The sequence below is a fragment of the Chrysochloris asiatica genome, unplaced genomic scaffold (genome assembly GCF_000296735.1).
Source record: "Chrysochloris asiatica unplaced genomic scaffold, ChrAsi1.0 scaffold00105, whole genome shotgun sequence".
Classification (NCBI taxonomy): Eukaryota; Metazoa; Chordata; class Mammalia; order Afrosoricida; family Chrysochloridae; genus Chrysochloris; species Chrysochloris asiatica.
This window is the reverse complement of record NW_006408623.1, coordinates 3,023,284-3,036,041: the sequence shown is the minus strand read 5'-3', so window position 1 is coordinate 3,036,041 and position 12,758 is coordinate 3,023,284. Positions and strand designations below refer to the sequence as shown.

At 45.1% G+C, this 12,758-nt stretch overlaps 1 protein-coding gene across 1 annotated transcript in view; it reads left to right on the top strand.

Moving 5' to 3' along the window:
- TEX36 (testis expressed 36) overlaps positions 1-12,758 on the top strand; it is a 17,338-nt gene that overhangs the window by 2,021 nt on the left and 2,559 nt on the right. Inside the window, exons 2-3 of the mRNA XM_006867470.1 lie at positions 5,426-5,557; positions 8,698-8,778. Coding sequence (XP_006867532.1) covers positions 5,426-5,557; positions 8,698-8,778 — 213 coding nt within the window. The remainder of the gene's footprint in view (positions 1-5,425; positions 5,558-8,697; positions 8,779-12,758) is intronic.

Below are 12,758 nucleotides of genomic sequence, written 5' to 3'. Positions count from 1 at the left end.
AAGTGGGTATTATCTGCAAGTGTGGGTGTTCTTATGCATATGCCCTCTCTTCTTATCAGCTGGACACTTCACTCTCCACTCCAGTCCTCTGTAGCTATGTCACTGACTCTGGGCCCAAGAGTCCCCAGGTCTTGCCACACTGCTGGCCAACCACGTCTTTACCCGGGTTCACAGAAGTCTATTGAATGTTGTAGGGCCTAGCTCACCGCTTCATTGCTGTTTTTCCCTCACTTCCCCTTATCGGTGTCGAGCGTGGTCACCAATCACAGCGTGTATTCTCATTGAGTCTTAGTTTTGGAAGGGGGTTTGCACTGAGGGGACCCGACCACCTGCCTTGATGTTTCCTGGGCTCAATGGTATCACTCTTGTTGGACTAGAGATGTCCTCCTCCATTTCAGGGCAAAGGGTAAGGGGCCCAGGCCCAGGGGTCCTAACTTGTCCCTGACAATAGCAAGCCCTGTGTACAGCAGAAGGAAACACTGCCCATTCCTGTGCCGTCCTCACAGTTGCCCAATGTTGCTGCCACGGCAACAGTCCATGTTGTTGAGGGTCTCCTTCTTTTTCTCTGACCCTCCTCTTTACCAAACATGATGCCTTTCTCCGGGGAATTGGTCCCTCCTGATAACGTGTCCAAAGTACAAGCCAGGGCATAGTCCATGTAGTTGCATACTTGCTTCCTTCCACAAAGACTTAGGGTGCTGCCAGGAATAATATATCATAGGACAGTGAAGTATAAGTAAAATGGAAATTCAGGGAACCAGGGCCTAGTGTTTGAGATGGAGAGGCTATGTCCCCCAACCTTGATTGTGGACCCTGTCTGCTGCCAGGACATATTGTTGCTATTGTTGTTGTTAGGTGCCATCAAGTCAGTACCAACTCATAGTGACTCTATGCACAACAGAACAAAACACTGCCTGATCCTGGAACAACCTCACAATCGTGCCATGCTTGAGCCCATTGATGCTGCCACTTTGCCAATCCATCTCGCTGGGGGTTTTCCTCTTTTTCTCTGACCGTCCACCTTATCAAACATGGTATCCCTCTCCAGTGACTGGTCCCTCCTGACAATATCTACATTAAGGACATAAAAAGGAGGAGTGTGGACTCTGAAGTTTCCCTTGGTAACCTGGAGATGAGTTGGGGGAAATTAAACAAATTCTCAGCTTTGAGTCAAGTAGCAGCCCATTAGGCGGACAGTAATGGCCACATTAGGGGGGATGGTCATTTTGCAGTTGACCTTGTTGGGTGTCACCTGACCAGTATTGGGTAAGAAAGGTTTCCTCTACACACCCTATTTAATATTGCAGTCACCGAGCGATTGAACGCAGCAAAGATTTTACTGCCAACTAGTTAAAACGCTATATTTCACGGTTACCATATCTAACAGAAGGGTTTATGCCACAGCTATCTTCTTATAGCCATTAAATATATGCTTTGAAAGAGTGAAATTAAAATGCTACTACCATTTTTTTTAAAACAACGATTCAGTTCATAAACTTGTAGAATATAAATGAACTCAAGTCAGTTGTCGTTTGGCCAGTAAGAGAGAACATTCTGGAAGTCTGAACTGCTGTCCCCCGCATCCCCATCCCATAGTCCACAGCTTCTTAGAGTGGAGTGGACCACACTGAGCCGGAGGAGTGGAGAAGGGAGAAGTTGGTGGCCCTTTGTACTATTTACATTTACCTTTGAAAGGAATTGTTTGAAACTGTTTTCTTGACAGTAGGGTAAGTGGTATTCCATTGTAGGTATTACAATCAATGACATGAAAGAAAACGTTTATGAATCGTTGTATGGAAAAGTGATGTGCTCAGTAAACCACCAAATTCACAATAAAAACCTAAAAAAAAGTTTTTGAAAATGTAATACCGGCTGGATTAGAAATGAGCAGGTTGACTTTGAAGACCGTCTAGGGTATATTGTTAGGTAAGAAACGCAAACTACACGGCAGTGTGCGGATTATTATTCAGTTTTCACAAGGCAGCTTAAGCCCACTGTGTGTGTGTGGTTGTTTGTATACAATTAAAGGAGCACTTGGGTGGCAGTGTATGTGTATGTCTCTGTGTGTATGAGGGGTGACAAGGAGAGAGGGAAAGTAACCAGAAGTCAAATAAAAACATGCTCATAATTTTAAAGAAAGGCATTTATAATATGGTCCTACTTCCTGGTGTGGTGCTCTGGAGTAAACACCGCTAACTGTAAAGTCAGCAGTTCAAACCCACCAGCGCTCCTCAGAAACCCTATTCAGGGTCACTCTGAGTCTGCACCGACTCGACAGCACTTAACAGCAACAACAGCGTGTATACAAAGGAAGCACTGGCGACTCCATGGTAGAAATCTCTCCTTCCATGCTGAAGATCCAGGTTCAATTCCTGACCGAGGCACCTCAAACACCACCACTACCTGTCTGTCAGTGGAAGCTTGTGTGCTGTTCTGATGCTGAGCGGGTTTCAGTGGAACTTCCAGATAAGCACTGGACTGCCTGGAGATCTAGTTCTGAAAATCCACCAATGGAAATCTTACAGATCACATTGGTCTGATCCACAATGGGAGGGCCCGGCAGATTTTGCTCTGTTGCGGATGGAGTTGCATAGATGGTGGCTAGCAACAAGGAAGCACATGTGGAAGTTATGTCAATGTGTGTGTGATCTAGAAGGATCATTCATTGAAGGATATTATGGAAAGGATGACCACCAAACAGTTAATGGGGAAGGGTGATAGGGTTTCAGGTACATTTTCCTTCCTTCCTCTGCTTTTCTCATGGATTATTTTAAGCCACAAATATGAATTACAGTTTGAATCAGAAACAAAACAAAAATCGTTTTAGTTGTGGAAAAAACTCCCATGATGTGATGTAACACACACGCTCAGTTAAGAAGCAGGTGAACAGTACAAGCAGACAGTGAGAGGAAAATCACCCTTCTTCTAGAATCTCCTGTTAACCAATTTTTCTCATAACCCTCTACATAATCTCCACACAGAGGCATGGAGGTCTGGGTGGTCTTTTTATTACCCTGAGTTCCTATTCCCACCTTCCTCATCCTATGGGCAGCCATTCTAATATGTTTATGGGCTTTCTTCTCTTTAGGTGTGTTCCTGTAAATTATGCATTGTTGTTTTGTGCACAGGGATTATTTGTTGACACAAACAGTGCTGGGAAGAACAGATCACATTCTGTTTTTTCCTTTTTTCCAACTGTGTTTAGAAGATCGGGCCATGGTCCACACATCTGTGAGTTGCCTAGCCTTTGCTTTTCACAGCTGTTTGGAACTTCAAACATCTCTCCCACCTTTTGCATTAATGTAAGTCACATGAAACACACTTTTGCTCCCAGACGTTAAACACGCACCATCTCAATACCAAGCTACGTCGTGTCTTGAGAAGAACTCCAGGGAGAACAGGGCTGGCCAATATTCTCCTAATGCAGAAGAGAAGGAAGAAAGACTGAGTTAAGGCACTGACAATGAGAAGAAAAAACCAGAAAACCTGCTGAGAGAGAGAGAGAGAACTTTCTGGGTGCATGCTTTGTCTCTTTCAGTTAAAACTACATTACCAAGGATCTCTTGTTGTTGTTGTTAGGTGCCCTGGAGTCGGTATCAACTCATAGCCATGCTCTGCACAACAGAACAAAACACTGTGCGACCCTGCACCATCCTCACAATCATTGTCACACTTGAGCCCATTGTTGCTGCCACTGTGCCAACCCATTGGGAGTCTTCCTCTTCCTCACTAACCTTCCACTTTATCCAGCATGATGTCCTCCTCCAGGGACTGGTCCCTCTTGATAATACATCTGAAGTATGAGAGAGAAAGTCTGGCCATCCTGACCTCCAAGGAACATTCTGGCTGTACTTCTTCCAACACAGATTGATTTGTTCTTTTGGCAGTGCATGTATGGTACTATTACTATTCTCCCCCAACACTGTAACTCAAATGCATCAATTCTTCAATGGTCTTCCTTATTCACTGCCTAACTTTCCCACGCATATGGGAATGAAGATTGCATGGACTGGGTCAGACGCACCTTTGTCTTCAAACTGACATCTTTGCTCTTGAACACTTTAAAAAGATCTTGTGCAGAAGATTTGCCTAATACAATATGTTGTTTGGTCCAAGCAAAATGAAGACAACTTCAGTCTTTGACAACTTCAGTCTTTTCTCCATTTATTTTGATCCCTAGTGTGGTACAGATAGTTAATGTGCTCAGCTGCTGACTGGAAGGGTGGAGGTTCAAGTCCACCTCGAAGCAGTTAAGAAGCAAAGCCTGGTATTCTGCTTTGAAAAAATCAGCCATTGAAGATTAGAGGTTCATCCATGATGCTTATTACCTGGCAGTAACTGGCTGGTTGATCTTCCTGTCTAGAAGGTAGTATTATCCCCATTTTACAGGTAAGGCAATGAAGGCTTAAAAAAATTAAGTCCCTAGCACAGGGCAGGGCTCTGATACTGAACTCAGCACCGTCTGTGGCCCCAGGATGCACCATGCTCTGATTCCTCCCTTTGTGGGGAGTTTTGCTGAGTGTTGGAGTATTTTAATCTCCACTGGTTCTCCTCTCCTAAACACCCCCATGGGTCTTACTTGTTGGGGTGGCTTTCAAAGGACAACATTCAAATAAAATAAAGTGGGACACAGTGGCTTTGAAGTGCCACCCACATCCTCTGCAGGAAGAAGGGCTCATTCCCCTGGTCCTAAGAGAGTGATTCTCACAGTCCACCCCTAGGGACGTCTTGGCTGAGGAGTACTGCCTTGTCCACGGTCAGTTCCTGGAGCAGCTCCCATCAGTGTGTGGCCTATCAAGGGTCACAAATGCCTACTGTCCTTATCCCATCTCAGGACAGCACAGAGCTCCCCTTCCTGGAGATGCCATCACAGCTCCATGCTCCCTCTGCCCAGACCCATCCCTCCCCCTCTTTTCACAGGGTTTGACCCCTAGTGCACTGCCAAATCATCACCATTTCCTCACATTTTTTCCCTTGTGTTTTTCTGTCTCCTTTATTCTCCTGCTCCCCACACTCTACATCTTCAGTGGGGGCCAGGTGGGGTCCTCACCCCACCTGCCCCAGGTTCCCCATTGCTAGAGGGTGTGCTCACCTCCCCGTCTCAAGGACAGGAGCTCCCAGCTTAGTGGCAGAACTCAGCTCACTCGTCTGTCTCCTCTGAGTGCCGTCTGCTCCCTCGAAGCCTGGAATGCCATCCAGGTTCTGGTGCAGCAGGGTGGCCCCTGAAACTTGAAACAAGCCGCCGCGGTGGCTCTGGGCCATGACGACGTTTCTTGTCTTTGGAAAAAATACTTCAAAATTACAAAAATTATGCCATTTCCACTGATGCCAGAAGCATTTTAATCACTTTATGGAGGAAGTGTGATCCTTGACTGGTAGATTCCGACAAGTCTGGTTTTAATCAAGACATGCGTTGTTTCCCCAGTTCCCTCACATTGGACTCACGCAGAAGACACCTGAATCCATTACAAGCGCTATGTTAAAAGAGCCTCATGGTGCACGCTCAGCTTGTCAAGTGGAGGACAAGCTGCCACCCATATACAAGATCCGCGCAAAGGTGAGGCTGGGGTGCTGGCAGCTTTGGGGCTGAGATTGGTCAGCGTTCTCCAGAGCAACAGAACCAACAGGATGCGTGCACACACACACACAAACACAAACATACACACTGACAGACACACACACTCACCGACACACTCACACATAAACACACACACTCACACAACACTCACTGACACACAAACATAAACACACAGTCTCACACACACATAAACATGCACGCTGACACACTCACACACACTCACACACACTCACACAACACTCACTGACACACATACATAAACACACAGTCTCACACACACATAAACATGCACACTGACACACACACACACTCACTGACACACTCACACATAAACACAGACACTCACACAACACTCACTGCACACATAGATAAACACACAGTCTCACACACACATAAACATACACACACACATAAACATATACACACATACTCACCGACACACTCACACATAAACACACACACTCACTGACACACACACATATAAACACATGCTGATACACACTCACACCGCCACACTCACACATAAACAGAGTCACACTCACTCACACACTCATACATCTCATAGACATACTCACATGTAAACACCAAATACATGCTGATGCACACACACACACTCACCAACACATTCATATATATATATATACAGTCACACTCACACACACTCACACCTTAACACACAGTCACACTCACACACACTCACATATACCCTTACACATGAACACATTAACACTCTCCCACATACTCACACACACAAACACACACTCACACATCAACACACTCTCACACACTCACAGTCACACATAAATATACACACTGGCACACTCACACATCAACACACTCTCACACACTCACAGTCACACATAAATATACACACTGGCACACTCACACACACACAAGACACTGATACACTCACATACACACACAGACACTCACAGACACACTCACACATAAACACACAATCACACTCACTGATAAACTTTCACACACATTCACAGATCCACATAAGCACATAAACACACACTTACACACTAACAGACTCTCACATACACCCACATCCACACACACTCACACTAACATACACTCAAACTAACACACACTCACACACACGCACACCAACACTCCCACACTCACCCACCAACCCTCCCACTCCCACACACTCACACTAACACACACTCACATACACACTCCCAATTTCAGATGTAATACTCCCACACTCGTATACTCAGACACAGATTCCACATACCCCACACTCACACACACGCCACACGGACACACTCAACACACTCACATACTCACACACCCTACACTTGCTCCACACACTAACACACTCACACATGCACTGCACACACACACACACACTCACACTCAACACACTAACACATTCACACTCCACACTCACATAAACACACACTAACACACACACACACATGAACACACACACAGTAACACATACTCATATACACAGTCACACACCTGTACCCACATACCCACACTCACACCCACTCCCACACACTTATAGACATACATACACCCACACTCACATACTAACACACACATGTACACCCACTCACACTAACACCCCACCACTCACACCCACATTCACACTCACACATCCCCCAAACTCATACACAGCCACATACTCATGCACACAAACACACCCTTTCACTCATACCGCCCACACTTATACTTACAGACATACACACGTACACTTGCACACACTCTCTCACACACCTACACACAGGCTTACACACTCAGTCGCCCACTGACACACACTGTTAGTTGTCCCCTAGCTGGTTGTAACTCCTGTGACCTCAGGCCTCACAGAGGATCTCCACGTACCTCGGGAGCATCTTCATGGCCTGGGCCCCGTTGGAGTCCACTGTTCCAGTAGACCTGGGGCAGTGCCTTCCAGTCTCTCAGGGGACTCGTCTTCCGTTGCTCTGTTGACCAACATTCTGCTGTAGTCCATAACGTTTTCATGGGCTAATTTACAGGTTAGATCACCAGGCCTTTCTTCCTAGTCTGTCTTAGTGTGGGCGCTCCATTGGCACCTGCCCACACTGTGAGTGACCCTGCTGGCAGAGCTCCCAGTATCACAGCAACACCCAAGCCATCACAGCACAACACGCTGATCAGCAGACAGACACACCAAGAGCTTTATTTCAGGAATTGGTTCTTGCAATCCTTGTTGTTGTTGTTAAGTGCCGTCGAGTCGGCTCCAACCCATAGTGACCCTGTACAGGGTTTCTGAGGCTATAAATCTTTACGGGAGCAGAAAGCCTCATCTTTCTCCCATGGAACAGCTGGCAGTTTTGAACTGCTGACATTAAGGTTCGCAGCCCAATTTGTAACCAAATTAGAGATTTACAGGGCTGGCCAGCAGGCTGGAAACTCTACAGAGGTTGATACTGTCATCTTGAGGAAGAATTCCTTCTTCTCTAGGAATCCTTGGTGTTTACTCTTGTAAGACCCACCCTCCGTATCAAGAACCATCTCCTTAAAGTCTGCTGATTATAAATGATAATTACAACTTGACCAAATTCACCAATGCAGCATTTTGACCAGATAAGTCTTCCTTGTGGAAACCCACCCTAAATAGCATCCCTATCTCACACTCTGGTCACCGTGACAACCACAGATTCACTCCACTTCCCCTTGCTCTCCAAAAGGTGACGCCTCCTGGTGCAGACGATCACATTAGGTTCTTCTAATGACAAGAAGCAGTACCTTTGACTACAGCTCACAGGGGCACTGAACTCTCACACCAGCTCCACTGGGACAGGGGACAGCCACCAGGGCTCTGGGATTCCAGGATCTTTGTTGGCCAAACCAAGGATTCAGAAGTCCTTTTCCTCTCTCGTTCAGGAGCCCGTAAACTATTTCTTTCTTGCCTCCAAATAAGGTGGCTTTGAAAGAGGACTTTTATGAGTTTAGCAAGTTGACAGTAAGGTGGCCTTTCAGTCTTGAGCTGCCACAGACACCAACAGCTTCACTATATTGTGTGGTTTGTGCCTTCTCTGGTGATTTTTCATTTCCGTACTGCTCAGCCCTTCATTCCCATTACTGGGTTGTGGTTGGGAAAGCATCCAAGGTCCTGATGTCTTTCCTCTCTTTTCCAGCAAGGTGTAAATAACAACTTTCCCTTCTCCATCCATGACAATCGGCACAGCTTTGAGAATACTGGCCACTACTTTGACACTGTGAGTAATTCTTTCCAAATGAAATGAGGGCTCTTGATATTCTACGACTCATTGAATAGAAAGGTCTTTCTGACCTGAAAACAGGATTAAGGTAAATGTTAAAATAAGGTCTTAAATAAGCCTCCAGCTACAAAAAAAAAATGCATGGTGCGCCCCAGACACTGTGCAGTCTTAAGGTGGGCCCTGGCTTTTTGCCTCAGGCTTATGTTCTCTTCATGCGTCCCAAAGTGCCCTCCTCACGTTTTCTCATATGTGAGCTTTCTTGTGAAGGTTTCTTATGGAAAGGAGGGCAATAGAGTCTTTGGACAGCAGAGCCTAGATCCACATCAAGGATTCAGAGAAGTTGTTGTTGTTATGTGCTTCATAGCGACCCTGCACAGGGTTTCTGAGGCTGTAAATCTTCACGGGAGCAGAAAGCCTCATCTTTCTCCCGCAGAGCAGCTGGTAGTTTCGAACTGCTGACCATGAGATTAGCAACCTGATTCGTAACCACTACGCTACTCAGGGAAGAGGACATAGGTATTACCAGGAAACCCACTGCCACCAAGTGGACTCCGACTCATAGTGACCCTATATTGGGTTGCTGAGAATGTCAATCTTTACGGGAGCAGACAGCAATGTCTTCCTCCCGAGGAGCAACTGGTGGATTTGAACCACCAACCTGGCAGTTAGCAGCCCAATGCCTAACCCACAGCACCTATATTATAAGAAGGGTTTCCTAACTTGTCTTTTCTCTACAGGTTGTGGGTCCCTTGTCATTGGAAAGCATTACAAATACTGTTCGCCCTTGTACGTAGAGGGTTAACACAATACTGCGCCACAAAATATAGTGCAAATCCCAAATGGAATTTAAAATTTGCTAGTGGCCATATTCATAGTTAACAAAAGCAAGTGAAGACGAATTTAATAATATAGTTGATATAAGTCAACATTTCCTGAAATGATCACTTCAACATGTAATCAATACCAAAAGCATCAAGATGCTTTACATTCTTTTGCCAGACGAAACCAGTGAAATCTGATTTGTATTTTGCACTTTATGGCACAGCTTAGTCGGGAAGGCCTGTGTTTCAAGTGCTCAATCTGGGCAGCACAGGGTTAACATAGTGAGCGTAGAGGAGTCAGGTGGAGAGTTGAAGATGGAGAGAAGGTTTCTAATAGTCACCATTTTCTGGGTGGGTATTGGCTCACCACTTGTGACTTGTCATTGTTGTGTTGGTTTGACTCATAGGAACCCTGTGGCGACCTTACAGTGCAGAGCAGATCTATCCCATGGGGTTTCCTAGGCTGTAATTTTTACAGAGGGAGTTCTGAAGCTCTGTAGGGTAAGCACTGGGCTGCTAACCACAAGGTTCGCAGTTTGAGTCCATTAGCCACTCTCGGGGACAAAGATGAGATTTTCTTACAGCCTTGGAGACTCTATTCCAAGAGTCAGAACAATTCAACGGCACTTAAAAATAACAGGTCTTTATGCAAGCAGACCACCACATCTTTCTCCCACAAAGTCACTTTAGGTTGAACTATCACCTTATAAATGGTTGGTTTTGTTGTTAAGTGCTGTTGAGTTGGTTCCGATTTTGCGGTTCAACCTGACCTTGCGGTTGAGTGCTTCTCATACAGCCCCACACAAGACAGCGGAGTGATTAACTATTGTACTTCCGGGGCTCTTTGCCAGGTAATTGGGCTACATTTTATTTCATCTTATCAAAAACTCTATGAGCTCATTTCTTGTTGTTGTTAGGGTCCTCTGAGGTGGTTCTGATTCATAACAACTCTGTGCACATCCTCACAATTGTTGTTAGCTCCAGTTCATTTCTGCTGCCACTGTGACAGTTCATCTCCTTGGGGGTCTTCCTCTTTTTTGTTGACCCGCCACCTTACCTAGCATGATGTCCCTCTCCAGGGACTGGTCCCTCCTGATGTCCAAAGTCTGAGAAGGTGAAGTTTCACCATGCTGGCTTCTAAGGAACTTTCCGCCTGTACTTCTGCCAACACAGATTTGTTTGCTCTTCTGATAATTCACAGTACTTTCAATATTCTTCTTCAACACTGTAACTCAAATGCATCGATTTTCCTATGGTCTTTTTTATTCATTATCCAACTTTCACATTCATATGAAGCTATTGGAAATACCATGGATTGGATCAGGCTCACCTTAGTCCTCAAACTGACATCTTTGCTCTTGAATATTTTAAAGAGGTCTTACGTAGCAGATCTGCCTAAAGCAATACATCATTTGATTTTCTTACCGACTGCTGCTTCCGTAAGTGTTGATTGTGGATCCAAGCAAAATAAAATCTTTGACAACGTCAATCTTTTCTCCGTTTATCATGATGTTTATTTATTGGTCCAGTTTTGAGGATTTTTACTTTCTTTACATTGAGGTGCAACCCATACCGAAAGATGTGGTCCTTGGTCTTCATCAGTAACTATTTTAAGTCCTCTTCGCTTCCAGAAAGCAAGGTTGTATCATCTGCATATTGCAGGTTGTAATGAGTCTTCCTCCACTCCTGTGCCACATTCTTCTTCAGATAATCCAGTTTATATAATCAGAGTACGTGCTCAGCATACAGACTGAATAAGTATGGTGAAAGAATACATCCCTGGTACACACCTTTCCTGATTTTAAACCATCAGTATCTCCATGGTCTGTTTTAACTACTGCCTCTAGGTTTAAATACAAGTGCCTCATATACACAATCAAATGCTCTGAAATCCCCATTCTTCACAATACTATCCATAGCTTGTCATGATCCATATAGTTGAAAGCCTTTCCATAGTCAATAAAGCACAAGTAAACGTCTCTCTGGCAGTCTCGGCTTTCAGCCAAGATCCATCTGGCATCAGCAATGACATCCCTAGTTCTGTGTCCTCTTTTGAATCCAGCTTGTATTTCTGGCAGTTCCCTGTCGGTGCACTTTTGAAGCCGTTTTTGAATTATTTTCACCAAGATTTTATGTGCGCTGCTATCCATAAGGTTCTCAGTGGCTCAACATTCAGAAGTAGCCCACCTCTCTTTCTTTCCAGTCTGTCTGAGTCTCGGAGCTCAACCGAAACCTGTCTACCATGGTTGGTCCTGCTGGTATTTACAATCTCAGTGACATAGCTTCCAGCTTCACAGCATCATGCAAGTCACCACAGTGTGACACACGGACAGATTTATAGGTGACAATTTACAGCTGAGGGAACCAAGAGCTAGGAAGTTAGAAGACACACTTAACTCATTAAGCTAAACCGTTGATTGGTTCAAAGCAGATTTCTGGGGAAAGTTTTGGCTTGAGGTTTAAAGGTGATCTCAGGGCAATATTTTCAGGTGTTCATCCAACTTCAATGGCTCCAGAAGGTCTGGATTCCATTGAGAATTTATAAATCTGTTACATTTACCTGCCGGGGACTGGCCTCAACATATTTGTTTGGTTGTTCACGAGTGTTTGGTTCATGAGGAGGGGATATCTGGCGGTGATAAAGATATAGAAAGAATACACAGAAAGAGACAAAGAGAGAGACAAAGAGGAACCCCGGAACCAGAGTGAATGCTGGACTGGCATCAGGCGTATCCTGCATTGCAAACATCTCAGCCACAAAGGCCATAATATCCTGCATAGTAAACATCTTGGCTAAGTAGGCAGTATGGTAGCAATGCTGGAATGAGCCCCCTGCATGCTGTAAAGCACGCCTTGCCAGTCGTAATGCACCTGGATTCCTTCTGCGCCTTCCTTTTATTTAGGGGAGGAACTATACACAAAGCTAGGAGGGACTAAGACAAGGTACAGCTGTCAATCTTACTTTTCCAGACATTCAGGCAACTTTACATCATACTTTGCAGGTTCGAATCTCACGACCGCAACTTGGTTTCTCAAGCTTAATTAACATACCTTTTAGCACCTAACCTCAAATGGGGGGAGGAAAAGGAGGATTCCCATTGTGTCAGCTGCCCAGCCCAGGTTCTTCAGGAAAAGAGAAGCCTGGGTGAATGAGCT